Raw genomic sequence first — 27128 nt, 5'->3', positions numbered from 1 at the left:
CTCTGGAAGGTTTTCACTGCTCGTGCCAGTTCTTGTGCATTTTATGTTTTCAGTCCTTTTGAAATAGAAAAGAAAAATCACAGGTTTAAACCCTTTGGAGGAATAAAAAAGATGCAAAACGAACAAGTGAATCATGATGGAGTTGTTAGCTAAATTAAAGCTGTAAAATATTCATCTTATGGAAGAAGCTACTTGCTTTGTCAATTTAACTAGCCAAAGCTGTTGGGAGATGTAGTATTGAAAATCAAAGAATGAATAATGCAGGTGTAAGACTTTTGAAGGGATGAGTATCAGAAAGATCAGGCAAATAGTTCAAGGTGTTAGTTAATGGGAATAATGGGGTGAAATTAAGGGAAGTCAAATCTGGAATGATTATCAGAGCATGGTTTAGTGCTTGGAGATGTTAGACTGAGTGTGTCTCTTAAGGCAAATAGGAAGCTCATTGTCATCATTTCTAACTCCTTAAAATGGTGAATTCTCTATCATGTATTATAAATAACATTTGCTTTTCTGGTGTTTGAATTAGTAGAAACACTATAGAAAACAAGGGTAAGATCAAAGGGCATTTTCCTTAAGTTAAATTTCTATATCCCATATCTCTCCCAGTAATTCTCTTAACCTATATATCTATTATAAAAGCAAAAAGAAACCTAAATATACATAAATTGTAGACTGCCAATCACTTAATCTTGAAACTGATGTTTATTTGCATTACAATTTTTCTTAGGCTTAGAAACAAAGACTGCAGAGGAAGCAGGTTTAGGGTGCTGATGTGGAGTCCTACAATGGGCACTTAACTGTAGGTTCTCAGTCCTTTTTGAAACACTGCATTTTTTTTCCCACTTCATACATCTTGGCTGATGTGTGTGATACTTTATACCTGTTTATTTCTCCCCCAAAGCTGGACCTTTAACTCCTTGAGCTACAGTGGGAAATCTTTTCCTTTTTCCTTTTCCTTGCTGACTACTGTCTTGGGTTGTTAGCTAGAAGAATGTTTTCTTTTTAATAAAATCTAGTCAATAGGGGCTAGTGTGCAAGAGCACTTCACCCCCTCCACCTTATCAGCTTTTCATAAAAATTAATGTAGTCTTCAGAGGGATGCTAGCCAGAATGTTTAGAGGCTTTTATTAAAATACTGAAAAGCAACTAACAATCCCACTAATGGTACTTTCTGTTGTTGTTTTGCCTTAATATAATTTTTTTTATAATGATAGATTATAAAAATCTGCTCCTATGGTTCTCCAGGTTGTGAAACCATATTTAAAGGGTTTTCACTTAGGAGATGATTTGAAAACCAAATACTTAAAGAAGAAATGTACACAAAATTACATTTTCTAGCATTTCTTTTGTCGTTATAGAAAGGTTTTGTCTTTAATAGAAAATTTTCCCACTTTTTTCTGCTTTTGGCTTCTTCCTTTTGTCTACAGTGAAATCATAATGCTGTTTGATTTCTGTGTGTTGCCTTGGAAATTACTCTCATGTCACAAAGTCAGTATTAACTTCACTGCAGGACCATTCAGAAGGAAATGCATGAACTGCATGGGTGGGAGCAAAGACTGTTGGCACATATGGCTCGGGTTATTAGCAATTATGTGAACTGAAATGGCTTGGCTTTATATTTAGTATCACTGCTGGTAAGTCTGTTAAATGCATCTCATTCATGCTATTCATACATGTAGCCAAGTAATAAAATGAACTCAAGGTAGCGATGCTTTTTATAAATCATTCATGAATGATTGCTAGAGAAGGTTCCCTAAATAGCAGTGCCATGAGGTTTGGCTTTTTGTTTGTTTTGTGGAGTTTTTTCAGAACATGTTATTTATCTCAATAGCTTCAGGAATACACTTCTGTTTCAACAGTTTCTCTTGTAAAAATATACTTCTTATGTAGTTTTTAATGTTTAATGGGCATAATTTTGTTGAACTGTATGTTTCTGTTATCTCTAGTGAAGGGTCAGTCTTAGATTTTTAGACCTGGAAATCAGATGTCGGTTAGTGACCAATTCAATTTAATTTTTTCTTAATATATAGTAAAAGAAGAGAATTTTGTTCATGTTGTATGTTTGCTTGTTTGTGAAAACCTCGGGGACGTGTGTTTCTCAAATGTAACAACCAATAAGTTGTCTACTTACATAGAAAACAAGGAATATCCAAGGAAAGGAATTCAAAGCTCACAATACAATGAGTATTGAGAAGACACAAAATTAGACTGGAAAATGTCACCTGATTAGATACTGCCCAATACAGCAACATGAAAACCTCAGTGAAATATATTACCAATCCATTCAAATGCGAAGTAAGAGATACGATGCCCTTTAAATCTGTTTATTCACCTTTACTTTAAGGGCATAGAAACAAGCTCTGTAAATTGGATTCGTTGGAGTCTGTCAATAAGAATTAAACCACTGCAGGCTGCTCAGAATCCTTTATACAACAGAGGTTGAGAGACAGAATATGTGTATATATAGAAAGCTTCTGATCAATGCAAGAGGTTACTGTAAGTGAAAATAGTCCAGAAGTGGACCGTAAATTAGAGCAAAAAATAGGTAACATCTAAAGGCCAATCAGAAGTTGGTTATTGTGAGCAGCCTACAAAACAGAGATTGCTGTGATCAAAATAGCCCATGCAGACAGTGTGGTATGAAGTACAGTCACTAAATTGAAAGAAAAATAAGAAATCACTGAAGAGCCTCTTAATTTATTGGTGCAGTGAGGAAGAATGCTACATGCAAAGCCAGTGAGGAAAATGAGTGGTAATGGAGACTGTTAATGAGGAGGGCCCATGACAAGAGCAGGGGTGCCAGCACAACCAATCAGTGGGTTAGGACACAGAAATGAAAAGGATATGTGTTGACTCTGTTTCCAGTAGTTTCTGCAAATATCATGGTTGTCAGAGCTGAAGAGAGATATGTTGGGGTACAACTTGAGTCTGATCCCCTCTGGGTGAAGGGAGACCTGCCTGAGACTGCTTAGCATGGCTAACATGCCATCGAAGGTAATAATACTTCAGTTAATGTTTTTTGAACTTTTTCAGAAAGAGCAAAACCCTTTTGTGATATTTTATTTCCTTTCAGTAGTCACTTGTATATTGCCCTCTCCCAAGAGCTTGTTTTATACACATTTTGGACAACAGAAAAATCTGTGAGACTGAGTTGTCAAATGAATTTTATGAATCTTACAGAGAAGTTCAATTATTCTCTACGTCTTGTAATGGAAAAGAAGAACACATAAATGGTGGGCTGCTGATTCAAACTTCTGTTTTCTGAAGGCCTGCTTCTCACCTAATCTTGATTTTTTGGTCAGGATTATGCATAGAAGATGCTTTAGAAGCTTTTCTAGATGAAGAGGGAGGGGAACAAAATCACAACAAAAATAATCACTTAAGACGATTTGGGTTTTTTATTCTTACGCTTCTTCCTAATTAATTGTATTATTTCTGCAGTATGTTTGTAGATTGGGGAAGGAGATAAAAAAGCCTGAGCAGTTAAAGTGTATGAGGTGACAACTTGATGTTTTCAACTTCAGGTCTTTGAATCATAGGTCTGGTACTAAATTAATGAATTTGGTTCTTAAAAACAAATAAAAGTTGAGAAAAATTTGAAGGAAATACTTATATTCCAATTAGTCTCTTCATCTTGCTACTTTCAAGGCATGTGACCTCAGTGAGACTGAATGGAAAGGAGGACTTTGTTTTTGGAAGAAAAATGAGGCAAGTCTTGGCTTTCCTCACGGTGTTTCTGGTCTACCTCATGAGAAAGGACAGACATTTGTCATATATGCTTTCATCCTTCAAACATTACCTTTCCTAACATTAATTTTCCATTACCTTATTTAATATGAAGAGTTAGATTTGTCTGTGCACCAAGGAAGTACTTGTTGCCTTCTTATGTAGGTGAGAGAGGGAAGGAAATAGAAGTAGTATTTTTGCTTTCGCATCATGGGCTGCTGGAAGCCAGGTAAGGTCTCAGTAAAACTTCAATCTATTTGAATATTTTTAAACAAATTTTTGAATGTTACATTTTAACATTTCTTTATATCCTAAATCTGAGCCCTTAATAGAGTTGAAGAACAAGGGGCTGATCCTGAGTCCAATCATAGTTTAGTTCAGTAGTACTGAAGTATGATTTCAGTGCAAAGATCTGAATGAAATCATAGTGTTGCACTGCATCAGCAGCCCCAGGAACAGAACACAGTTGCACACAGGAACAGAAGAAAAATGTTCTTATGAGAGTGAGAAGTCTGTGGTCTGATTGCTGATGTCACTTCTTCAATTTCATATTCCAAAAACTCAAGATTTTTCAACAGCCACTTTGATTTTAATGTTCAAGAACCAAGTTTACATTTTTGTTGCAGGTTGTAATATATGCCATCTGTTTACAGTGAAAATAAACAACATGATACAGGCTGGTGTTCTTTCTAATGCATGTAAGAGTGACTAATTAGTAGATAGGGCAGCTTTAAGGAAAACACACTCATTCTGAGTCACTTTCCATTCTTTCCTTTCACATTGTTTCATGTAACAGTTAATAAAAAATCGTCACATTTAAGTATTTATGATTTTAAAATTATCAAATACATCACAGTACTTTTCTCCTGTCTTATTTGCTTTACTGGAGCTTTGATTATGTCAAATTAGCAAGTCTTGACTCATTTTATTTTCCAGAGTATATAGTCCTACTTTGAGTGCTTATATCTTACAGCAAAGAATAATTCTTCACTTGGATTCTTGTCACACGGTGAAAAGTGAGCTCTAGCACTGCTGGAATTCTGAACAGAGGCAGAAACAGGTTGTTCTTGTAGTAACATATATATAATAAGATTGACTGCACGCTCTGCAAGACACTGGTGAGATCTCTACAGGCATTTGAGTCTCACCGTTGATTTATCATGTTTGATGATTTAAACTAGCTAGAAAACAATGTAAACTAATTCTCACATGGTTTCATAGAATCGTTTAGGTTGGAAAAGACCTTCAAGATCATGAAGTCTAACCATCAAACTGACCTAATGAGTCCCACCACTAAAGTATGTACGTTCCTTGGTGCTGTAGTCACACATCTCTTAAATACCTGCAAGGATGGGAACTCTACCACTTCTCTTGGTGGCCGGTTCTAATTCCTAACCGCCCTCTCTGTGAAGAAATTCTTCTTCATGTCCCATCTAGATCTACCCTGCTGCCACTTGAGACCGTTTCCTCTCATCTTATCACTTGTCATCTGAGAAAAGAGTCCCTCTCTAAAACATCTGTTCTGACTGCCTCTTCTTTGAGTATCTCTACAGACGTTTTTACTGTCTTCAATTGTATTTGGGCAACTGCAGTGACTTCTACTGACTGGGCTGCGCATGATTATGCCATCTGTGGTAACTCTTCAGTGCAGAAATGCTTATTAACCAGGCAGTAGATGTAGGTTAGCAGTTTGAGATGGAGTACTCCTGTCTAGTTTTGGAAATCTCAATTCCGTTAATAGTGCAATATGCTACTGGAAACAACTGGTGTGGCAGGGACATTGTAGAGTGCAAGAGTTAGAGAGCAAGGATGAAAAAGAAATAGAAGAAAAAGTGCTGTTTAAGCACCTCTCTTTTTTCTCAAGTAGCCACACTGGCATCTACACCTGCAAGCAGCTTTAAGCACATTTGCTGTCTCTGGCTAGCAATTTACTGCCTGTCTGTTAAATGACGTATTTTAGCTTCCTGCGGTGTGTTTGTAGTGTGTATTGGTATTGACAGTGGTAAGATTTCATACTTTGGAGCTTCTCTGCCTCGAACACGAGGCTTGTTCGGGCTAATCTGTAGCTTGGAAGAAGTTGAGGTCAGCTGCAGTAAAGCTCTCAGTCTCCTCAGGCTTCAGCATCCAGGGCAGTGCCTGCACGGTGTGCAGGAGGCCTGGTGTGGGGTGGCTGCTCCCAGCTGGGCAACTCTGAAGCCCATCTTTTGTCTTCAATTCAGCATCAAAGCTGGCCTGCACCTTGACTTTTCCACGAGAAAACATTGTCTATCCCCTGCATGCTGCATAGAAGACCATCATTTACAGAGACACTTGGAAATAAATTTAACATATGTTTTAATGTTTGCATTGGTGTTAGTATGTCTTAGGTTCAGAGCGTTAGCTTATTACTTTTTACTGTATCTAAATATAGTTATGAAGAGGGTATTAGCAACTACTGTTTATACGTCTTTCTAAACAAGATGTTTTCCATTGAGTTAAAATAATTTACTTGTTTGGGGATACATTATGGTTCATAAAAGACATTTTCCTTTCATAACAGCAAAATTCTTTATCTGGAACAAATTAACTGCCATTCAAGGACTTATTTTTTTCTTCATGGCAGAAATTCCTTCCTCTGTGGTGCTGCTCCTCAGGCTGACTGCCACATCACTGTCACAGGCACTCCCCGGGGACTGCAGATCACAATCACATCTGTTGCTCTGAGCCACAACTTCATCCTATCTAGCAGGGTTTTAGTGTTCATTAGACTAATTAATGATTGAGTAAAGTGATATGACATAGCTTGCCAAAATTGACATATCAGTTAGCTTTCTGGAAAATTCAGGCTATTGACTATTTTCAGCATCTAAATAAATAACAAGATTTTAAACAAGCAGGTTTTTCATGTTGTTATGAAAGTTAGAAAAAATAGATTGCTGCCTGATATAACCTTGCTTGTGCTGTACAAAGTATCTGAACACACTGACACCTGTATTTGGGGAAGGGAATGGCCAAGCAAACACCCTCTATGAGGGAGTTCTTTCCCTGTGTGAAATTAGAGATGCTATGAAAAGAGAGGAGTGAAAGGGCAAGAATGGGAGCAAGCCATAATGCTCACATTAGTTTCTGCCCTTAAAAAGTAGAGCACTGCCATGTACTACTGAATCTGCTGCAGCTTCACTGCGGCACTGTGTTTTTCACTTTATAACAGCAGGCTCCCCACCAGTTTTCATGGATCTGAAGTCTGTAGTCTGTTCCCATGTATGGGCAACTCCAGAGGTTCTAGAAAAGGATGGGAAATTTTAGGTTAAAGATAAATGGTACATGGACTGTTCCTGGGTAGAGAAAGGATGACATGGGAGTTTTGAAATAAGCTATTGAATCCACTTTGCTTTATTTTTGCAATGTATGGTAGAAACAAACATGCAAAGCATCAATATCTTACATACTATTGACACTGATAACGCTGCTTTATGTTTGCAAAGAATTAATTTTACAATATATACATTAAATATGGCAAATTCTGGAATCTTTATTGCTACTGTATGTCTAAGCAACATTAAACTAATTGTCAGTAGCATCATTCTTTCTTCATTAAGGAAATCAGGAGCACTACACACCAATACCAGATATAAGAGGCCTTGGGTAATTTTACCACTTTTTTGTAAAGACTGAAAAATTGTGTTACTGAGTGGTGAGAAGACATTAGAATAAGTGTTTATCTATCACTGTTCAAGGTATATGACCCTTCTAGTCTTCTGAAGCCATGTTGTATGGTCACTGTTCTTGACCATTGCCTTTTTTGGGAGAGTATAACCTATCCTTGGGAAACCTGATGCCATAAGTAAGGTGGCACCTTTCCCAGTAGCAGTAAGAAAGGCTTGATTTCTAATCCTCCTACTGGGTATTAGCCAGCAACAGGCAATGTATCAATTAATAGCATTATTTTTTACTTGACCAGCAAAGTAAACTTTTTTTCCAGTGAATTGCACAGTAATTCATGTGTTTGTGACACAGACTTGGTGAGAAGCTTCCTCCATGGCTTACCAACAAATATTCATGAAGAACAATGGAGGGAGGCATGGTATTCCAGTGGTTCAGGGCACAATTATTTGCTGTATGCTCACTGCTGTTTGCTATACTTTGAATGCTTTGTACCTATGTAGGCAGACCTGCCAGGTAAGTATTCAGACTGTTGTTCATCTGTTTATATGTATTTTCTTTATTCTTTTCTAATGCCCCTCCATATGAAAGTACAGTTAACAAAAGCTAACATCCTTTTCGTATTCGTTCTTTTCAGAAGCTGTATTTGTATCATACACTTTTGCTTCTGATTTATTCCAGTCTCTTTATGCCTATAATAAATGTTGACAACCCCTAGCTCAATAGTTATTCCCATCAAATGCAGGCAGTGGCATCACTCGGATTGCTGAGTGCCAGCACAAGATAAGAGCCTGAATGAAAAGCAGCTGGCGTAAGGTTTGTGTCTGGAGGGAACGTTACTGGGACTGTGAGGGGCAGCAACTGGGGAAGGGGGAAGCAGCATGTCAGTGTTCAGGAAGTGCCCAGATCTTTAGCATTCAAAGTCCAAGCTTTTGGCTTCTCTCAGCTCTCTACAGCCTCTGAGCTGCTTGTAAATGTGCATTTTTCTGCTTTCCCCCTGCTCCTTGAAGCAAAGGACAATGCTGTCAGGCAGACAAGTTGGGCAGTTGAACAGTTGGCCACTGGGGAAAATTAATACTTCTTTCCTCTGCTCTGCCAACCTTGTGTTTCCCTGGTCCATTTTACCCATGTATCCTGTTGAAAGCTATTCACCTTTTAATTTCCTTTTAATTTTAATTTACTCCACAATTCAAATGTTCTTCTTGAACCAAATTCTTTAATGGAATACACAACTCTCTCAAAGCCCAAGCTACATGAACACCATGGTGTTGTTGTGCCAACATGACTGCACGGCAGTGACGAGTGCTCCTTTCTCAGTATCTCCTCTCTCCCCATCTGTCAGCATCCATTTGTAGGTTGTTATTTTTCTTCTTCTTCTTGCCTCATGTTTGCTTTGCCAGCTTTCCAGGAGTGGTCTTTCAGTTGCTCAGTGTTTGTGCAGCACTCAGCAGACCGTGTCCCTTCCAGTGGGGGATGAACACATTCCAGTAGTGTGGGTGGGCGACCTTTAGGAATGACACTATGTGACGTGTTGCTTCAAATGGGGTAATTTTACAGGCAGTTCTCAATAATTGTTTTTATCCCAATATAGAATCTGATCTGATTTCTCTCCTTTTTCTTCCCACTAATGTGCGCCAGTGGAATGCTTGCTCTTTTTTGGTCCAGTTTTTCCTTCTGGAGGGAAGTTCCTAATGTGCTGGCAGATGGTCATGGCAGCTTTGAGGATGGCGTAGGACACTCTTTTTATTAAATTAAGTAGGGATTTTAAATTCTTTGTGAGAAAATGTTTAGATGTTACCCTACTTTACAGGTCAATGACAATGTCTGGGCGTACCGTAGTTACCAGAGCTCATCTTAATTTTATAACCCCAGAATTTGACATTGCAGTGTTTTATTTTACAATGAGATATTTAAATTAAGAATATACATGACTGTCTACTATTAGAATTGAGAATTTAACAATTCAGATTTAGTAATGATGGACTCTCCAGTAAGGTGTCTTACATTAAATATTATGCACTTGTTACAACACCTTAATAATCTGAGATATTTGATGCAATAGCTAGATTCCGGGATGGCATTAAGAGAAATACATTCAAACAAGTTTCAATATGAAATTCTTAGAATTGACAACACTCAATAAGAGAATTAGGACTAGTACTGAAAGGCCAGTGTAAAAAATGTGTGTTGAAAAAGAAAATGAAAGAAGCTAAAATGAATTAACTTGGAAAAGAGAGAGAGAGAGAGATTGCACATGACTCTCTGAGCATTGTAAGAATGAATAAAAAGCCAGGAAGAATGAAGACAAAGGCAGCAATCAGTGGGGAAAAGCAGGCAGAAGCACAAGGAAGATTCCAGATGAATAGAGAATTTTAGCATGCTGTTGGGTTGGTTAACTTCTGCTATACTGGCATAGGAAATATTCTGAACAGCTAAGAATGGAGGTTGTATCTTAGTAAATGTTTCTTTATGTCAGATAATAGCAGACCTTTGACATTTTGAGGGATTGTTTTATGTTCTACATTTTGCCAACTTTTTAACTTTGGTATTGTCAGCCGGTCGTGATTTGACTGCTCAGTGTGACTAATCACTTGCCATCCAGCTGATTTTATTTTTTATGATCATGTAGAACACTTCAAATCACAAAAGGTGGCCTATGACAAAACAACGGCATTCAGATTGTAATTGATGGGAAAGCAGAAAGGAAGGAAGACCCAGATTTCCTACATGCAGAGGTATTTTGTTTATGAATGAATAGAACATAGGCAGCGTCATGCTGCTGGTCACTGAGTCATCTGCTGATGAATATAGTTCTGTCTCACCTTAAAGAAATGGGGATTAAACTGATAGTAGGTGAGTGAGAAGCTAAATGACGTGATCCTGGTCCATACAGTAATCTGGTGGCACTTACATCTGAGTGGTATATTCATATTTGAGGAGGTGGCCCAACTGACATTTATATGGCCTGATCAGTCACTGTAAAAATATGGGAACAGGTTTCTGCCTCTGTGAACAGTGTTTCTTGGGAAGATTTTTGCAGCTGCCTTAAAGTGGAAATAGAATTACTGCTTGCCCATAAGTCAGGCACCTGATCAGTGAATTCTGCTGCTGCTTTTCATTTTTGTAGATGTCTTCTCTTTGCCTTTTGCTTTCCTTTTATAAATGAAATCTTGCATGCAGCACTAATGATTTGGAAATGAATGTCCTTAGGTGAGAAGCCCTTTTTTTTGTGCCAGTGAAACTCTTACAGAAATTTCATTTAGAAGATGTTTTACCTCTTGTTGGTTTCACCATTCACTCACAGAGCCCCTCCTGGATGACTTTATTTTGGCTAGTTCAAGAAGAAAAGGACTTTCGCTATTTCTAAGTGTCCTCGTTAGCACATCAGCAAAGCTTGTGCAGTGACGCACACAATCTGAAGCAGAATATTTTGCAGAACAGAGTGTCATTGGTCTTGCACATTGTGAGGGCAGTCATCTTCCATCACCTGGGCTGTCAGCTCTAGATCCAGTTTCCATTCAAGGCTGCTATTTTTAAATGGACCTTTGGGGAGACTTGACTTTGTCTGAAAGCTGATGCCTATTACCCTGCAATTGTCACTTCATTAGAATACTTCAGTTCAAATTCTTGTATGCCCTTAAGTTCTCTAGGTACCTGTCATGGAAATTCTCAAATGTAAATTTTTGCACAAGATGACATTTTTAAGCAAAAGTCCAGTTGCAGGATGTAAATTAAAGCTGCCAAAAAGACTGGTTTTCTCTAGAGATCTTAAAAGGTTTCAGATAAGAGAGCTTCAACCTCACTTGGATTTTTACACAAATGCCTCATTTCATCAGAAGAAATATTTCATTCTGATTTTCATGTAACCTCTTCTAATAAGAAAAAGTGAGTATTCACCAGACAACCAGATCAGTAAAACCTGCTGGGTGAGATGTGAATAGAAGCCAAAGTGAGTTTCTCTGGATATTACAGTCCACAAGCAGTGCACAGATATCTAAATATGAAAATGTTTATTTAACAGAGAAGTCTAGAATTGAAGTTATTCTATGCAATTCTGTAAAATATATTGACAGTTCATTTTCTGAGACTATACTGGAAATGGTAGAATACTTTTTCTAAAAACGTCGTAAGTGAATTACCTTTGTCTACATAAGAAAACTCGGGGAATAATACACTGTTTGATATTTATTGCATTAAAAACTGAAAATGGAGCTTAAAAACAATTCCTGTGTAAAATACAATTCATTTTATGAACAAGGTGACGGCATAGTCGTCTCTATTCATTGTTCACACCGTAAGGATGGGCTCTGATTCCATAAATTTGAATATTTGACTTCTCGATCTTTCTCCATATATTATATTTTACATATTTGGTAGTGTTTTTTTTTTTTAAAAAAAAGGAAAATAATTAGCAACACTTGGTTTGTCACTTATTAGAAGTTTTGACAGAAGTCTTTTTTTCTACCCCAAGCCAGTAAGTGGCTGAATTATAGTAAGTTCTGGAAACAGAAAACATTTTATCCATTAGCAGCAAGCTTTACTATTAGTATGTGAATACAGGAAAACATAGAAATGTTTCAGTAAATGATGTGAAAACGAGGCAATTTTGTGGTGGCTAGCCTCTACCCTAATAGAGCTGATATGTATTTCTGTTGTGTTTAAAAGCTTATACGTGGAGCAAGACAGTGCTGTACTGTGAGATGTAGAAATATAAAGCAATTTTTTTTCAAGCGATTACAATTAAAATTAGGTTAAAATCTTAGTTGAACAGAGGAGCACTGCAAGATAATAAAGGAAAATTAATTAAAAGCATGAAGAGTAATTGGATTGAACAAAATGGGATAAATAGGTTATAATGTATTGATTTGACAAAAATAAAATGAAAAATGAAGCTGTAGACCAACAAGACACTATTCTGTGAGCAAATAACTGTTTTTGTTATGCTGAGGAAAAGCTGAAATTTTCATTTATCTGCACTGTACCCAAATAAGAATTCTCATTCACATGAAACGTTTTTTAATTGAGCTTTAGTTCAAGAGTAGATGGCATTGCTCAAGAACCGTAAGATAAGTAAAGATCTAACCAAGCTGATGTGACAGAAGGTTGAGAGAAAGGTACCGTACTGGAAAGAATAATTAATCTTGCCTTATTTCTTATTCTTGTTGTAGACCTTAGTGCCAAAGGTTTCACTTTGCTAATAACACTGAAACAAAATTAGGATTTATTGCCACTGGCAGTACATATAGGCTTGGGATGAGAAGGCAGTTTCTAACCTCTGGAAGAGGATGATTTTGGAGCATAATGTGAGGTGGAGCCTAACTGATTTGATGGAGTGTGTTGTGGTTTCCTGCGGTAGCACAGGATGTTTTTTGGTGCCAGTTCTTAATTTTGGATGAATCTCAAGAAAGTTAGAAATGATATTAGTATATCTTTAATGCCTGGTTGTGAAAATTGACCAAACAGCCTTTAGCTATTGAGTTAACTTGTAGTGAGTTCGTACCTCAGTGATTTAAGTGGGGAGGAACACATAGAAGCCATTTGGTTCACCTTAGTGTTCCAAGTGGAGCTGCCTTCAAAGATGGTTTTGTCCTGTTGAGGTTTTAAGGTGTCTAAGAATGGATATTCTTCAGTCTCTCTTGGCAACATATTTTAGGGCTTAAAAACCTTTTCCCCTTTATTTTGAGTTGAAACTTCAGTTCATGCAATCTTTGGTAATTGCTTCTAGTCCTTTTGCTCTGAGAAGAATTTGACTTGGTAACCCTGCCTTGGTTGTGGAAGATGCCAATTAGATCCCTTGTAACCTCTTTTCCAGCTACACAAATCCACATTCCTCAGCATCCACCTGTGCTGGTGGATGGAGTTCTTTTTTTGGAACGACAACCTTGCTCTTCACTCACTTTTCCACAGCACTAGTGCTGTTCAGCCTCTTCCTAAACTCTAACACAGACTTCATGGGGTCCTTCTGGTAAGTGTGAGGAGAACTGATCAATATCTTTGTTTCCTTTCTCTTTTCCAAGAGAAAATTATGATCCACATATGAAGGCTCTCATGAGAGGTGTGGAAAAAATGTTTAAAAAGCTTTTGCAGAGGAGAAACAAATACAGATGAGTGAGATGACATCTCCAAGGTTACAGAGTCGGAGAGCTGGGATTAAAATTTAGATTTTCGGTCTTGGCCTTGAGTTCAGACGATGAACTCTGAGGGACCGAGAACATAAATTGCATGTAGTCACTGTCCTTGCACATAGAGTAATTGGTCTGAATAGTGTGAGCTGCCAGGGATTTAAAACTTGGCAGCTTAATTATTTGCAACAAGGAAATGATAAAACGTGAAAGTGATCTTTACCCAGAGGCAACAAAGGAAAACTGACAGCTGATATGGAAAGTGTTTGTTTGAAGCAGTTAAACACAAAGGCCATTCTGTATCTGTCCTCTACTAGGTATTCACAGGTAACAGTGATTATTTCAGAGATAAGTTAAAACATAGCTTCAGAATATCCAGCACAGAATCTTTGACAAAGTCTGTTATTTAAGGGAAACATCACTCCTATATTCAAGAAAGGGAGAAAGGAAGGCCCAAGGAGCTACAGGTTGGTGAGCTTCACATCTCTGCCTGGGAAGATCCTGGAAGAGATGTTAAGGTCCATGCAAGATGTGCAGGTGATCTGAGAAAGCCAACGTGGCTTCACCAAGGGCAGATGGTGCCTGACGCACCTGGTGGCCTTCTATGATGGAGTGATGGCATCAGTGAACAAAGGAATAACAGAATCACAGAACGTCAGGGATTGGAAGAGACCTCCAAAGATCATCTAGTTCAATACCTCTGCTGAGGCAGGAACACCTACATTAGGTCTAGGTGGGTTTTGAATGTCTCCAGAGGAGTAGACCCCACAGCCTCTCTGGGCAGCCTGTTCCAGTGTTCTGTTACTCTTAGTGTGAAAATGTTTTTTCTAGTATTTATGTGGAACCTCCTATGTTCCAGCTTAAACTCATTGCTCCTTGTCATGTTATTGGATGTCACTGAGAAGAGCTGGGCTACATCCTCCTGACACCCACCCTTTACATATTTATAAACATTAATGATGTCACCCCTCAGTCTCCTCTTCTCTGGAGGAGAGGTGACTAATGTCACCTGCTTGGACTTATGCAAGGCCTTTGACATGGTCCTGCTCCACGTCCTTATCTCTAAATTGGAAAAGTATAGATTTGAAAGCTGGAATATTTGGTGGATAAAGAATTGGTTGGATGGTCATAGTCAGTAGGTTATTGTCATCAGCTCTTAGTCCAAGTGGAGGCCAGTCATGAGTGGTGCCTCCCAGGGGTCTGTCTTGGGCCCGGTACTCTTCAACATCTTTATCAGTGACATAGACAGTGGAATTGAGTGTACCCTCAGCAAGTTTGCTAATGGCACTAAGCTAAATGGTGCAGTTGACACAATAAAAGGGAAGGACTCCATCCTGGGGGACCTGGACATTCTCAAAAAATGGGAACATGATAATCTAATGAGGTTTAACAAGGCCAAGTGCAGTGTGTTTCACTTGGGCCGGGGCTATCCCAGATATGAGTTAAAACTGGAAGAAAAACTCATTGAGAGGTGCCCTGTGGAGAAGTATTTGAGAGTCCTGATGAATGAAAAACTGGACACGAGCCAGCAGTGTGCCCTTTCAGCCCAGAAGGCCAACTTTATCCTGGGCTGCATCAAAAGAGGGGTGGCCAGCAGAGAGAAGGAGGTGATTGTCCCCTCTGCTCTGCCTTCATGAGGCCACATCTGGAGTACTGCGTCCAGGACTGGGGTCCCCAACAAAAGAAGGATGCAGAGCTGTTGAAGTGGGTCCGGAGGAGGGCTACAAAGATGATGAGAGGGCTGCAGCAGCTTCCCTATGAAGAAAGGCTGAGGGAGTTAGAGTTGTTCAGCTTGTAGAAGGCTCTGGGAAGACATAATTGTGGCCTTCTAGTACTTCAGGGGAGCTTACGAGCAGGAGGACTGACTTTTTCCACAGTCTGATAGTGACAGGACAAAGGGGAATGGCTTTAACTAAAAGAGGGTAGATTTAGGTTAGATGTTAGGAATGAATTCATTACTCAGCAGGAGGTGATGCCGTGGCACAGCTGCTCAGAGAAACTGTGGGTGCCCCATCCCTGGAGGTGCCCAAGGCCGGGTTGGATGGGGGCCTGTGCAGTCTGAGCTGGTGAGGGCAGCCAGCCCACGGCAGGGTGTTGGAACTACATGATCTTTAAGATGCCCTCCAACCTAAGCCATTCTATGATTCCGTGATTATTTCTTGATTTTGAGTCAGAAATTTTCACACAATTTTATCTTATATTTTGTAAATTGAAACATTATATGTTGTGTAATGGTGGTATAATTATGAATTCTTTCCTATATGGCTAAGTCCTATAAAAGAACATTTTAAAAGTTGCCTGTGTAAATTTAGAGCTGCATTTGACTGCCAAATAGAAGTGTAGAGTGTATCCAAATGTTATCAGACACATTTATTGCTTAACACATGGTTTGCAGATGAAAAGACAACTGTTCTGTGCTGTAGAGAGTCTTAGTCTTTATTGCATTCTTTTTCACAGCGCTTTATATATCTCCAATAGCGTTGATGTGGTACTTAATTGACATGTTTTATATTGAAGAAAAGTGCAATATGTTTGTCCGTTTAAATAGGTAGCACATTCACAAACATTGCTTTGCTTTCATTGTGCAGCCTGTGTTGAAATATACATTCCCCAGATAGCCATTTGGTGTTTTTTATAGTGCAGTTTTATTTTTCACAGTACATTAGAAACAAGGCCTATTTCCTGCTGCTTTAACTTTCTCATTGCAACCAAAGGGCAATGCCAGCTATACTTAGCATTTGGGAATGGCAACTGGTGCAGAAGCCACAAACCTCACAGCAGTAGAGGAACATATCTGCACCCACGTCACAATTAAGAAAATGCAAATTAAGAGCTAAATCCATGGTGGAAGGAGTAAATTCATTTCCCTCAGGTGAATGCTTGGATACTGCACACAGAATGTAATGGAAGCATGGGGTCAATGTGAGGGACCACCAAGGCGAAGCAAACCATACTACAGAAGATGGCAAGGAGACAAAGAACTTCCTTGGAGCGGGGTGATCTTTGTCTCCCTCATTTTCAGGTAGCAGCTGGAAGCTACATTCAGGTGGGTTAGTCATTCAGACATCAGGAATCAAAACTTCTGGTATTCTCACTGTCATTATATGCTATGTTAATGCTACTTCTATGGTTTTAACTATTCTGAATGTTAAAGGAAATAGTCTGTATATGTGGTGAAGTCACTTCAGGGAGTTTTCCTAGTGTCTGCCATGATTTTTCCTTTCTTTGCTGGAACAGATAGGGTGAGAGACAACGTAAAAAACTATGTGTAATAGTAGGAGACATTTCCAAATTAATATTCACATTGCACACGTTTTAGTTTGCCACGCAATTAATTTTGTTTTCTAAGGAAGGAGGAAATACAAGTCTGTTGAGATCTAGTCTATGTGCAGCATATGTCTGAAATACATTGCAGATGTAGTATTGGACTGTGTGAATATTAAAATCTGAGACTGAATTTAGAAATCTCAGTTAAGGCACCAAAGTGAGTGGCTTGAATTTGAAAGGTGCTGAACAGTTGCAGTTTCTTTGTATTTGGTGCTGGGAACATGTAAAAACATGAAATCCTGAGTGCAGATTGAGAATGGACAGTAGAGTTTGTTGGCTTTCAGTATTTTTGCCAAAACTTGTATTCTGTAAAATGATCTCATCTGCTTCCGTGAATGATGAGCTCAGATAGTGTAGCACAAGAATTACTCTTTCTGGTTTGTTTTTTAAACAGTCCTGAAATAACTGTTGATCATATGGGTGCATCTGTGCGTTTGAGCCCAGGGAAGACTTCTGTGCCAATTATTTCCCAGAATTTATATTTTTTTCTTACGTGGGACATATGCTCAAAATTGTTACTAGTATAGGCATCGTGCCTGGTAGTGAGAGCAGCTCCAGTGCCCTCATACACACATATGCATGCTGCTACTCCCGTTGCTCACCATGGAATTTTCCCTGGATGACTGTGGAGGAGGTTTATTTATTTATCTATTTATTGAGTGGTGCTGCAGTTGATGAATTCAAAATGAGAAGATGTATGTTTACAACAAAGTTCTTGAAGGCTTGTGCCGTTTATTTCAAGGTACCCAGGGGTGTGCCTTAGGGTCAAAGAGCTCCTCCCTAGCGGTACGGCACACTGTGTGCTTGGGAACTGCCTTCTTTCTGTTCTTTCTGATCTGAAGAAACCCAAAGCCTTTTGTGGGAATGAAGTGACATGTTTCTGGCTCACACTCTGTGACAACAGCACACGGAACTGTAGTACTGTGAATTCTTACTCTCTTTCTTGCTGGTTCAGAGATGGACTTGCTGGTGACTGGTGGCCAGAGGCAACGCTGTAAGGATCTTGGGAATGCCTCCAAACAGAAACTGCCCCGTAAACATTCTTGTGAAAGGTGCATAGCCAACAGTGCCTGCTTTTCTGTCATTTCCTTCTTTCTGTCCCTCTCCTTTTCTTTTGTCTTCTTTTTCCTCTCCTTCTCACATCCTTGCTCAGTCAACACCTCCATTCCAAGTCTTAGTGTGGAGGGTTAGGGATCAATATAACCAACCTCAAGCCTCTTTGGCTTGCAACTCCTTGAAGTTAAGTAAATCAGGCTTTTCCTGTGTTTCAGGCTGCCTAGCTGCTCCATACTGAAGCACAGCACTCACAGACTCCATCAGTTTTAAAATTGGCACTGGTATCAAGTTCAGTGAGTGTGTTTCTACAAAACAGGCAAGACTTGGATTTAAAAATGCACAGAAAATCTGTGTTTGATGGTCAGTTGGGTTCTTACAGTAAATAGATACATAACTTGATGCCCACAAAGGCTTTATTGTGTCCCTCTTGGGTTTTTCTTGGTCATCAGAAGATATTACTGTGTCCTATTGATTATTTTAGACCAATTTCATGGATTCTCAGTAAGAACTCGTTGCAATTGTTCTTGTGGATGGAGTTCTAAAGACACTACACTGTGCCAGATAAACATCATTAATGCAACATCTTTTAATTAAAATGGAAAATAATAGAATATTCATAAGATTTCACATATGAATTCATATTTGTACTGCCACTGAAATATTAACTAGTTTTTTATACCATAGACAAATTACTTTGATCATTTGTAGGATTTCTGTATGGAAATAGAGTTCCACATTTGTAAGACTGAGTTTTGAATATTTACAAAATTGAAAGATTTATGAGGTTATCTTGTTTGTGGTGCTGCATGAATATTTAAAACCAGAAACTTTTGGTTTTAAAACATGTTGTGTGCGGGTGAGCTTACTGATTTCCAAAAGGAAGACAGTGTGGTTTCATGGGAGGATGTTTTCTTTTCTTTCACTTGTGTGCTGAGCTTTCCAAGCACACCCCTTAATTGAAAGTACAAGAATTGGAGGAGTGGGTTGTTTTGTTGGTTTTTTTTTTTCATTTGTTTCTATGTTTGTTTGTTTTTTGAAATGACATTTAAAAATGTTGTCAAGCCAATAGCAGTAGCTCAAGATGAAGCAGTCAGAATGAGGAGGTTGCAGAAATCTCTGCACAAGGATTGGGATGGAAGGAGAAGAGAGCAGGAGGCCAAGGGCTTTGTAGGGCAAGGAAGGGGCAGGAGCTGGCCTGAGCGTGGTAGCAGCAGGATGTGCAGGCAGTTTGGTGATGGCAGGCAGGTGACAGTAGGGTACCTTCAGGCAGTGCTGTCACTGCTAGCTAATAAGATGTGAAATGGGTCACCCAGGAAGCCCCACCAGCTGGGATGACACACTCCTGCTTAGAGCTCCACGGAGTGCATGCGGGGAATGTGACCCTGTGAGGTGAATAAAAAGGTGAGAGGTGCTACATTTTCAAGATGTACTGTCTGAAAAGGAGTGCTGTGTAAATGGAGTAACACTGTTATCTCTTTTTTCTTAAACGAAGAATGACTGAAAGGTCAGATTCCAAGAGGAACATTAAGACTGCTTCTTTTTTCTTTTTTTAACACTCAATAGTGCTTTTTTTTTCTTTGGCATGGGTCTTCCAGAAAGGAAGGCTGGGTCACTTGTCATGATGCCATTCACATACAAAGCCAGAGATGAAAAGCTGGGATTAGATTGTGACATTATCTTTTTATTATTCCTCAGAAAAAAAGAAAAAAGAAAAAAAAAAAGAAAGTAGTACAGTTTTCCCAGAAGGTAAATGAGTATTCAGCACGGAAGCTTAGTTTTAGCTGAGGAAGCATCCATGAACTAGGTTCAAAATAAAGACTGATTTTTAATTTTTTTCATTGCTTTCCAAGCTCCCACTGCTGCCAGCTTGCCAACTCCTGCCTCTCCAAGCTATAGTGCTTCCCTCTGCTTACCACTGACCTTAACTTAAACAAGGGAGCAAGCTTAATTTGTAAAAAAATGTTTTGATGCTGTACATATAGCAATTCCATTGATTTTAATGAAGACTCATTTGTTTTTCTAGGTCCCAGGTACCTTAAGTTCATAAGTTCATAAGTTCATAAGGTTGGAAAGGACCTATAAGATCATCTAGTCCAACCATCCTCCTATCACTATCCCTACCCAACTACTAAATCAAATCCCTTATTGCAGGTATTAGCATTTTCTAGTATTAGAATATCCTACAGTTTTAAAAATAATTTAGATTAAACTGAAGTTATTGGAATGAATGAATAATTGAATGAAGTACATTTTGTGAAATGTCTGAGAGATTTTCTTTCCCCGCTTTTATACTTACTTATTAATTTTCAGACAGCACTTATCAGAAGATTGACTCTGGAGTGTCATTACTCTGGTCCTGGTTGCACTGGGGAATGACTGCCAATACTTATCTGCCTTTCTTCTCTTCCCAAAAGATAGGGAGGATGGAGGTGATTCTCTTTTGTAAAGTTCCTATTGAAGTTAGGCACTTTTATATTGAGTGAAAACATCATAGAGAAAGTGAAAATGTTGACATTTTGCTTTCCATTGCAGTGCTAAACTGTAGGTGTTGCAGAATGCAGTCTATTTGTTCTATGCTGTAAACTACATCTGTGATTTGGGAAGAGGAGGGGGGTCAGAACTTTGCTTTTCCTGGTGTTTTCATTTACTTTCCAGCATTGCCTGTCTCTCTTCAGTTTAACTCTACTGTTGAATTCAACCTATTCCTTTAAGGGGCTTGACTACAGGGTTCTGTCCTCGAATTTAAAGAGCACTTTGTCCATTACAGGTTAAAGTAGAGGGTTGGTATTATTTTTATTCCTTTTATTTTTTTCCCTCTTAAATAGCAGTTTGAAATTCTTCTCGTGTCTTACCACTTTTCTGTTATGAAGAAGAAAACAATTTCCATCCCCTATAGTTTCATGTGAAAACTGTGTAGTCTGTACAATACATACATGGGTGTGATATCTGAGTGTAAAACATAATGGGACTGTGCACAGAGACATATCTGGTGCAGAGTATATAAGCAAAAAAAAAGAAAATGGATTTTCTCCCCAATTTCACAGCAGATACTGCAACAGTGTTTTAAAATGGCCAAATATCGCTGTGACAGAATTCCATTCCATTAGGAAAGTGAATATTCCTTTGTGCATGTTGGTGATCTTAATCCTCTGAAGGTATTTTTAATCCCTATCAAACACTGGTATTTGTCTTTGCTTAGTATCTGTATAACTTAGTCTCTTCACACACAGAAAGAATTGCAGTGTTTTCATTCATTGTGCAATTTTAAATAGTAATCCTTGAAATACTTGCATGTGCCTAGCCTGTGCATAATGTATGTATAATAGGAATCAAGGAACTGTTGGATGTAAGGAGTTATCTGTCAAACAGGACCAAATTCTAAGGGTTTTTATTATAAAAATATACAGATTTTAATCACTATGCCATTTCACTTTATGCTAAAAGCATTTATAACTCAATGCATTATTACTGCTAAATGGGGAATTCAGAGGTATAACTACAGTAGATAAGTATACAATGGCATTCCCCCAGGTTGCCTCCTAGACACATAGTTGGAAAATCAAGTATAGTCTTTCAGATGATGCAGCCACTTTTTCCTTCGTGAGCTTATGTCTTCAAATGTAGAAGTATGGAGAGAACATTCAGCTGTAAACTGAATTGGCATTCTGTAAATCAGCAGCATCTGCTATGAATTGGAAAACTTCAATATGATTTCAGGCCTTTTTATCCTCAGTATAAAGGAAACTCATGTATATCCAGAAGTCTTGTGTTATAGCTTAAGTCCAGTTGCCTTTGGATTAAAGAGCTGAAAAGAATGGGTCTTAACTGACATAGAATCATCAAATCATTTCAGTTGGAAAAGATGGTCAAGATTATCAAGTCCAACCATCAACCTGACCTACCGCGTCCTGCCCCTGAACCATGTCCCTTAGTGCTGTATCTACATGTCTCTTAAATACCGCCAGGGGTGGGAACTCCACCACTTCCCTGGGCAGCCCATTCCAATGCTCGACCAAAGGTGAGAGGTTAGACAGCCTGGATGGGAGCTATAGACATGGGAGCAGCAACATCTGAGTAATTGCTCAATTCTCCAAACTGAGATCCACAGTTTCTGGTGGGGAAATGGAAAAATAGAACGTCTCCTTGTCACTCTGGTGTAGTGGATGTGAAGCTGGGCCATTGAACCACATTATACAACACCCCAATTACCAATAAATGCTGCTATCCTGCTCTGCAATCCTTATTTCAAACAACCATAAGCAACTTGCCATTGTGCCTGTTTCCCTGTCCCAGGCATCATGAGGTGCTTAGCAAGACCTGAGATCTGCCGTACCTGGAGCATCTGCTGAGTTTGGCACCTTCCAGATACGTCGGCTTCCTTCCATCTTGTTTTCATTTCCAGTACTTTGGCACCTAATCTCCCATTTGCTGCAATTGCTTTCTTCTGCTTTTCCCATGACTTCATCAACACAGATGAGTTGCCACAGTGTGAAGTATCAGTGATGCTGTGGTAATTCTGCAGTCATTAAAATGCTAGCTTAAAACTTTCTGGATAAACATTCTTTCATAGTGACAGTGTAAATGAGTGCGACAGGCAGATGCAAGTGTGCTGCTCTACAAGCCTTGCACTGGAAGCTCTGGAAGCTGTGTTCAAGCTCCTACAATCCTTCTTCAGTAACCTGCAGTTATTCAATGTGCCTGACCTCTTTCCAGTAGCACTAATTGCAATGGGAGTTTCAGGTTTGTGCTTGCTCTTTCTTGAGCAGCTCTGAATATTTAGAAACAATAATCCTCACTATCTAAAGGAAGGAGTCAGACTTTGTGGCAGTAAGCTTTAGTAGTCCCTAAAGGAAGAGAGAAACATCATCAAGGTGCAGAAAAAGGGCTGCTGTTTTTGTGACTGTGGGGTGTGTTGTGAACGGTCTTGTTTCTCTTAGTCCAATAGCTATGACATACAATAAACTGTTAGGGCACCAGGAGAGGATCTTTGTTTAAGTACAACCAAAGAAAAAGTGTGTGAACCTGCAGAAATTCTCACAATTTTGGATTTTTTTTTCAATATTTGTTTGTTTCTTGGCTGTACACTTCTTGCATTTCACTTTGCATTATTCCAATTGAGTTGAGGAGGAATTGAGTTGATGGAGGGATGCATTGTTTCTAAGGACTGTTTTTCTTGGATTGAGTAGATTGAGTAGTTGGACACTGGTTCCCAAAATATTGTGCTAGAAAAACTCAAAACAGTGCCAGAGTATTAGATCTGTATTTTCTTAAAATCAACAATGAAAAAGAAATGCTTAAAGTTACTTCTTAGTTATTTACATTTACTTATTAATTTTACAAGAATGACAAATTCTGTCCAAAATGGTCAACATTACTGGAAAGAAACTTGGTCAGCTATGACAGATGGGCTGGAGCAGCCCCTCCTGAAGGACTGGGGCAATCAAAGCCATGATACAGACAACCTGGCAGCTGTTAGAGAGACTTTTTTGGGGGGTTGATGGAGAGCTACAAAGCCTAGCATGATCTCCTCTGCTACTGAGTGAGTTAACCTGGGGCCTGATGCTTTTGGAGATGTCTGACAACCTGCTTGAGGAGAGCATTTCATTTTCTACAAACAGTAGGTACAGTCATTTTAAAGATGACCACAGAGGAGAGAAAGTCTATGAGGATTACATTTCTGCAAGCCTCTCCTGCTTGCTTTTAGTGAAAAGGTTAGTCTAGGGATTCTTTAATGTGGAAATGCCTGAGTTGTTTTTTACTCTTGAGAGAACAGCTTTGTAGTTTTGACATCCCTGGAAATGATCAATATTGAAATCTTTTGCAGTGTGTCTGACTCAGTTTGTGTGGTTTTGTAATTGTATTTTTCTGCTTTTTAAGATGAAGTACTTGCTTTAAAATGCCAGGGAGGTGTGTGTGCTTTTGTCATTTCTGTACATTTTAGGAAACAAATTAGAACAGCCAAAATTTGTCACTGGCATTGCATTTCCTGTAAAAGCTGCAGTATTTACTGTGGTTGTATAATATCACAGCCTGACCTTTTTCTGCCACACAATTTTTCTCCTTGTCAGGAAGAAATTAGCAAGACTCATGATCTCGCTGCATTAATAGGCAGTCAGGGCTGCACAGGTTGGTATTGAAAATGGGAATTCTGAAATAGCTTGGCATAAAGAAATATATATTTAGTAATTATCTATGCAAGTGTTCTTCTAAATTTCTGAAATTGAATTGCTATGCTGTAACAAACATTAGCATCATGCCCAGCAGCCAAGCTGTGTTAGCATGTCATTTGGATTCGCAGATTATAGATTTCCCTGATTTGTTTTCCATAGGAGTGAAATATGTTATTTGTGGATAAGCAGTAAGCTTCTAGCTGAGAATGGATAACCATTGCAGAAAGCAACTGGGACAACTAGGATGAGTGTCTCGTGTGGAAGGTGCCTGTGTGTGTACGTCTGGAACTGGACATCTACATTCTTTTAAGTCATTCTTTATTCTTTGCTTTTTTAACCATGTAATACCAGTATACTGTATGTTGCTGTGTCTCAAGGACATGGTCCATTCTTTCAGACAAAACGAGCCTAAAAGAGATGTTCCAGCCTCTAGGTTGTCCATGGAGCCAGGCTCTGAATGCACGTGCATGCAGACAGCAGGCCCTGTTGCAAGCAGTCACCAAATCCATCGTGGACTGTTGGTTTGAAATAAAAAGTGCTTTATGCTGAGAATTAAAAACATGTTGACCACTGAAACTTCTGAGAGTAGCACATCTGGGCATTAAGGCAACATGGTGGCTTTGAAAGCAAGCTGCTTTTTGACCAGAGAAAAAAAGAAACCCGAGCTTTGATATTTTTGGCAGTTATTACTGCCCAAAAGCCCATGGGCTGTTAAGTGTTTGAATGACAGAATATTCCATGTTGCAGTCTGCACAGATGAACAGAGCAAGAAGAAAAGTGCTTCTGCAACACAAACAAAGTTGTTCCTGTGTTTTCTTGAAGGTTTACTGAGCTCTCCCTGAGAAATGCAGGCACAGTATCAGTATTCATCCAATCTCTGTGAAAAGCAATAGATTTCCTTTATTTGTTCCTTCTGTTCTCATTTTGCTCATCTGAGTTATTTGTAAGTTATGATTTGTGTGAAATGGTCAATTCCTTCTAAAAAGAAACAAACTTCTGTCAATGCTCCTTTCTGGTGCAGATTCACATTCCTGCCACATGGTGCTAACGTGTTTCAGATAGGTGGGATGTTGGCTAGACAGAGGTGATGTGTTGGGCACTGTCAGCCATCACAGCTGCAGGGGAATAAAACTGCACAGCCTGAAACATAAAGGAGGTTGGGAGGGGTAGTTGTGACGTGCTGGCTGCCTTAGATTACTTCTGTGTGACCTTTAGTAGGAGCAAAAACATACTCAATTTTTGAGCTGTCTTTCCCTGGGCAGTACACAGTGCTGAAAATCCCACATTCTGGCAGGGAAAAGAAAGAAAAAAGAGTATAAAGAAATGGCTATGCAGATTTTTTTAAATAAGAAGTGCAAACCTAATTTCAAGCAGAGTATGATTGACCATGGGAAACGCAAACAGCCGAAGGAATGGCAATTCATCTCTTGATGTCCTTTGGTCAAAACTTCAGCCAAGTGCAAGCTATACCATGGCAACGCCTGGTTTCCCCAGGTAGCTGGTGTCAGGCTGGGGCTGCATTCACAGGAGCTTGCACTTGATGTTTGCTGTGATCTCCTTTGATTTACAATCAGAGCGTAACAGGACACAACCTCACACCACACCATTGGTGTCTGTGTCCTCCCGCCCACAGGTACTACAGCGCGACCATCCTGCAGATGTCAGGAGTGGAGGACGACAGGCTGGCCATCTGGCTGGCCGCCCTCACGGCCTTCATCAACTTCATCTTCACTCTGGTGGGAGTCTGGCTCGTCGAGAGGATGGGCCGCCGGAAGCTGACGCTGGGCAGCTTAGCGGGTGAGTGCTTTGGGCGTGAGTTGTGCCTTCCTCACTGGAACACAGAAGTTTCAAGTGCTAACTTTATCGGAGTAATCCTCTTCAAACTAATGATGCTGACCCCTGTCTCCTCACTGAAATCCTGTAGCTTATTGAGGATAGCAGTACCGTACAGGTAGCAGCCCCTGGCTGAACAGCTGAAGGCTGTGGCATTTCCAAGACCAGGGGCTGGAAAAAGAAGAGATTCCTGCTCCTCTTGGATTAATCTCACATCTGCTTATCTGGCAAACTTGGATAACTCCGTATCTCACTCTGCTGTCCCTTTGTGGGACCCAGGCTTGCTGCTGACGTGACAGACAGAGGGGGACACCTGCCAGAACTCTGCTTACCTGCAACCCCTCCCAGGACAGGTATCTGTCTGCCCACAGCATTTGGGTGCCCTTCTGTAGGCCAGTGATGGGAGTATTGCATGTGTATGTGCATGATACCTAAACTGGTAAATTATGACATGAACTTTGTGGTCTGTTTGGTATTTCCAGATTGTAAGAAATTTGTGTGTGATGCATTGTGATGCTGATTTGGAGCTAAGAAATCTGTAGTTTTTTTGGGGACACGCTCCAACAGCTCTATGTTGTTCTTGTGCTGAGGGCCCTAGGCCTGGGTGCAGTTCTGCAGGCAGAGCAGAGGGGAGCAGTCACCTCCCTCTCCCTGCTGGCCACCCCTCTGTAGATGCAGCCCAGAATACTGTTGGCCTTTGGATCTGTTAAAATACTATTCTGCTGTAAGTTCTTTTGTGTAGCTGGTATCACATCTTTCAGAGAAAAATGCCCTAGTCCTGTACCGTTACCTGCTCAATTCCTTTTAATTCCTTTTTCCCTGTGTTAGCTTTTTTCTTGTTTGTTTATTTGCTTCTGTGAAGCACAATTCTCCTGGCGTTCTCCTGAAATTTGTTTTGTGGATACTACCTCTCATCTTCACTCTAAAAAGAATTTCTACTGTATTTATATATTTCTGTGTTATTCCATGACTCATATGTCTGGGCAGCCCTTTAGGGGTTCATTGCTTGTCTGGAACCACCATACACATGTGATTATCATGTGGATTTTGCATATAATTTGGTTCTGGTTGATGTATTCAAAGGCTGTAAGACTGAATGCAGATAGTAATGTGTCTTTCAAGGCATATGAGTCATGGAACAGATGAGAGGATAGAAATAAGACGCCAAATTAGCAGAGGAGAGTAACGCAGTTAAGGGATATTTGTTTATGGTATTTGGACACAAAGTCATTAGTAATGATATTTGTGTTCC

The 27128-nt window shown here is 39.4% G+C and overlaps 1 protein-coding gene across 1 annotated transcript in view; it reads left to right on the top strand.

Annotated features, from left to right (window-relative positions):
* The window catches only part of SLC2A13 (solute carrier family 2 member 13), a 138567-nt gene that overhangs the window by 75678 nt on the left and 35761 nt on the right, over positions 1-27128 (top strand). The window contains exon 5 of the mRNA XM_065743586.1: positions 25677-25840. Coding sequence (XP_065599658.1) covers positions 25677-25840 — 164 coding nt within the window. The remainder of the gene's footprint in view (positions 1-25676; positions 25841-27128) is intronic.

The sequence above is a fragment of the Cyrtonyx montezumae genome, unplaced genomic scaffold, assembly GCF_038088225.1.
Source record: "Cyrtonyx montezumae isolate F1298 unplaced genomic scaffold, pur_monq_1.0 scaffold_3, whole genome shotgun sequence".
Lineage (NCBI taxonomy): Eukaryota > Metazoa > Chordata > Aves > Galliformes > Odontophoridae > Cyrtonyx > Cyrtonyx montezumae.
The sequence above is the reverse complement of the archived record's forward strand: the minus strand, read 5'-3'. Positions and strand labels throughout refer to the sequence as shown.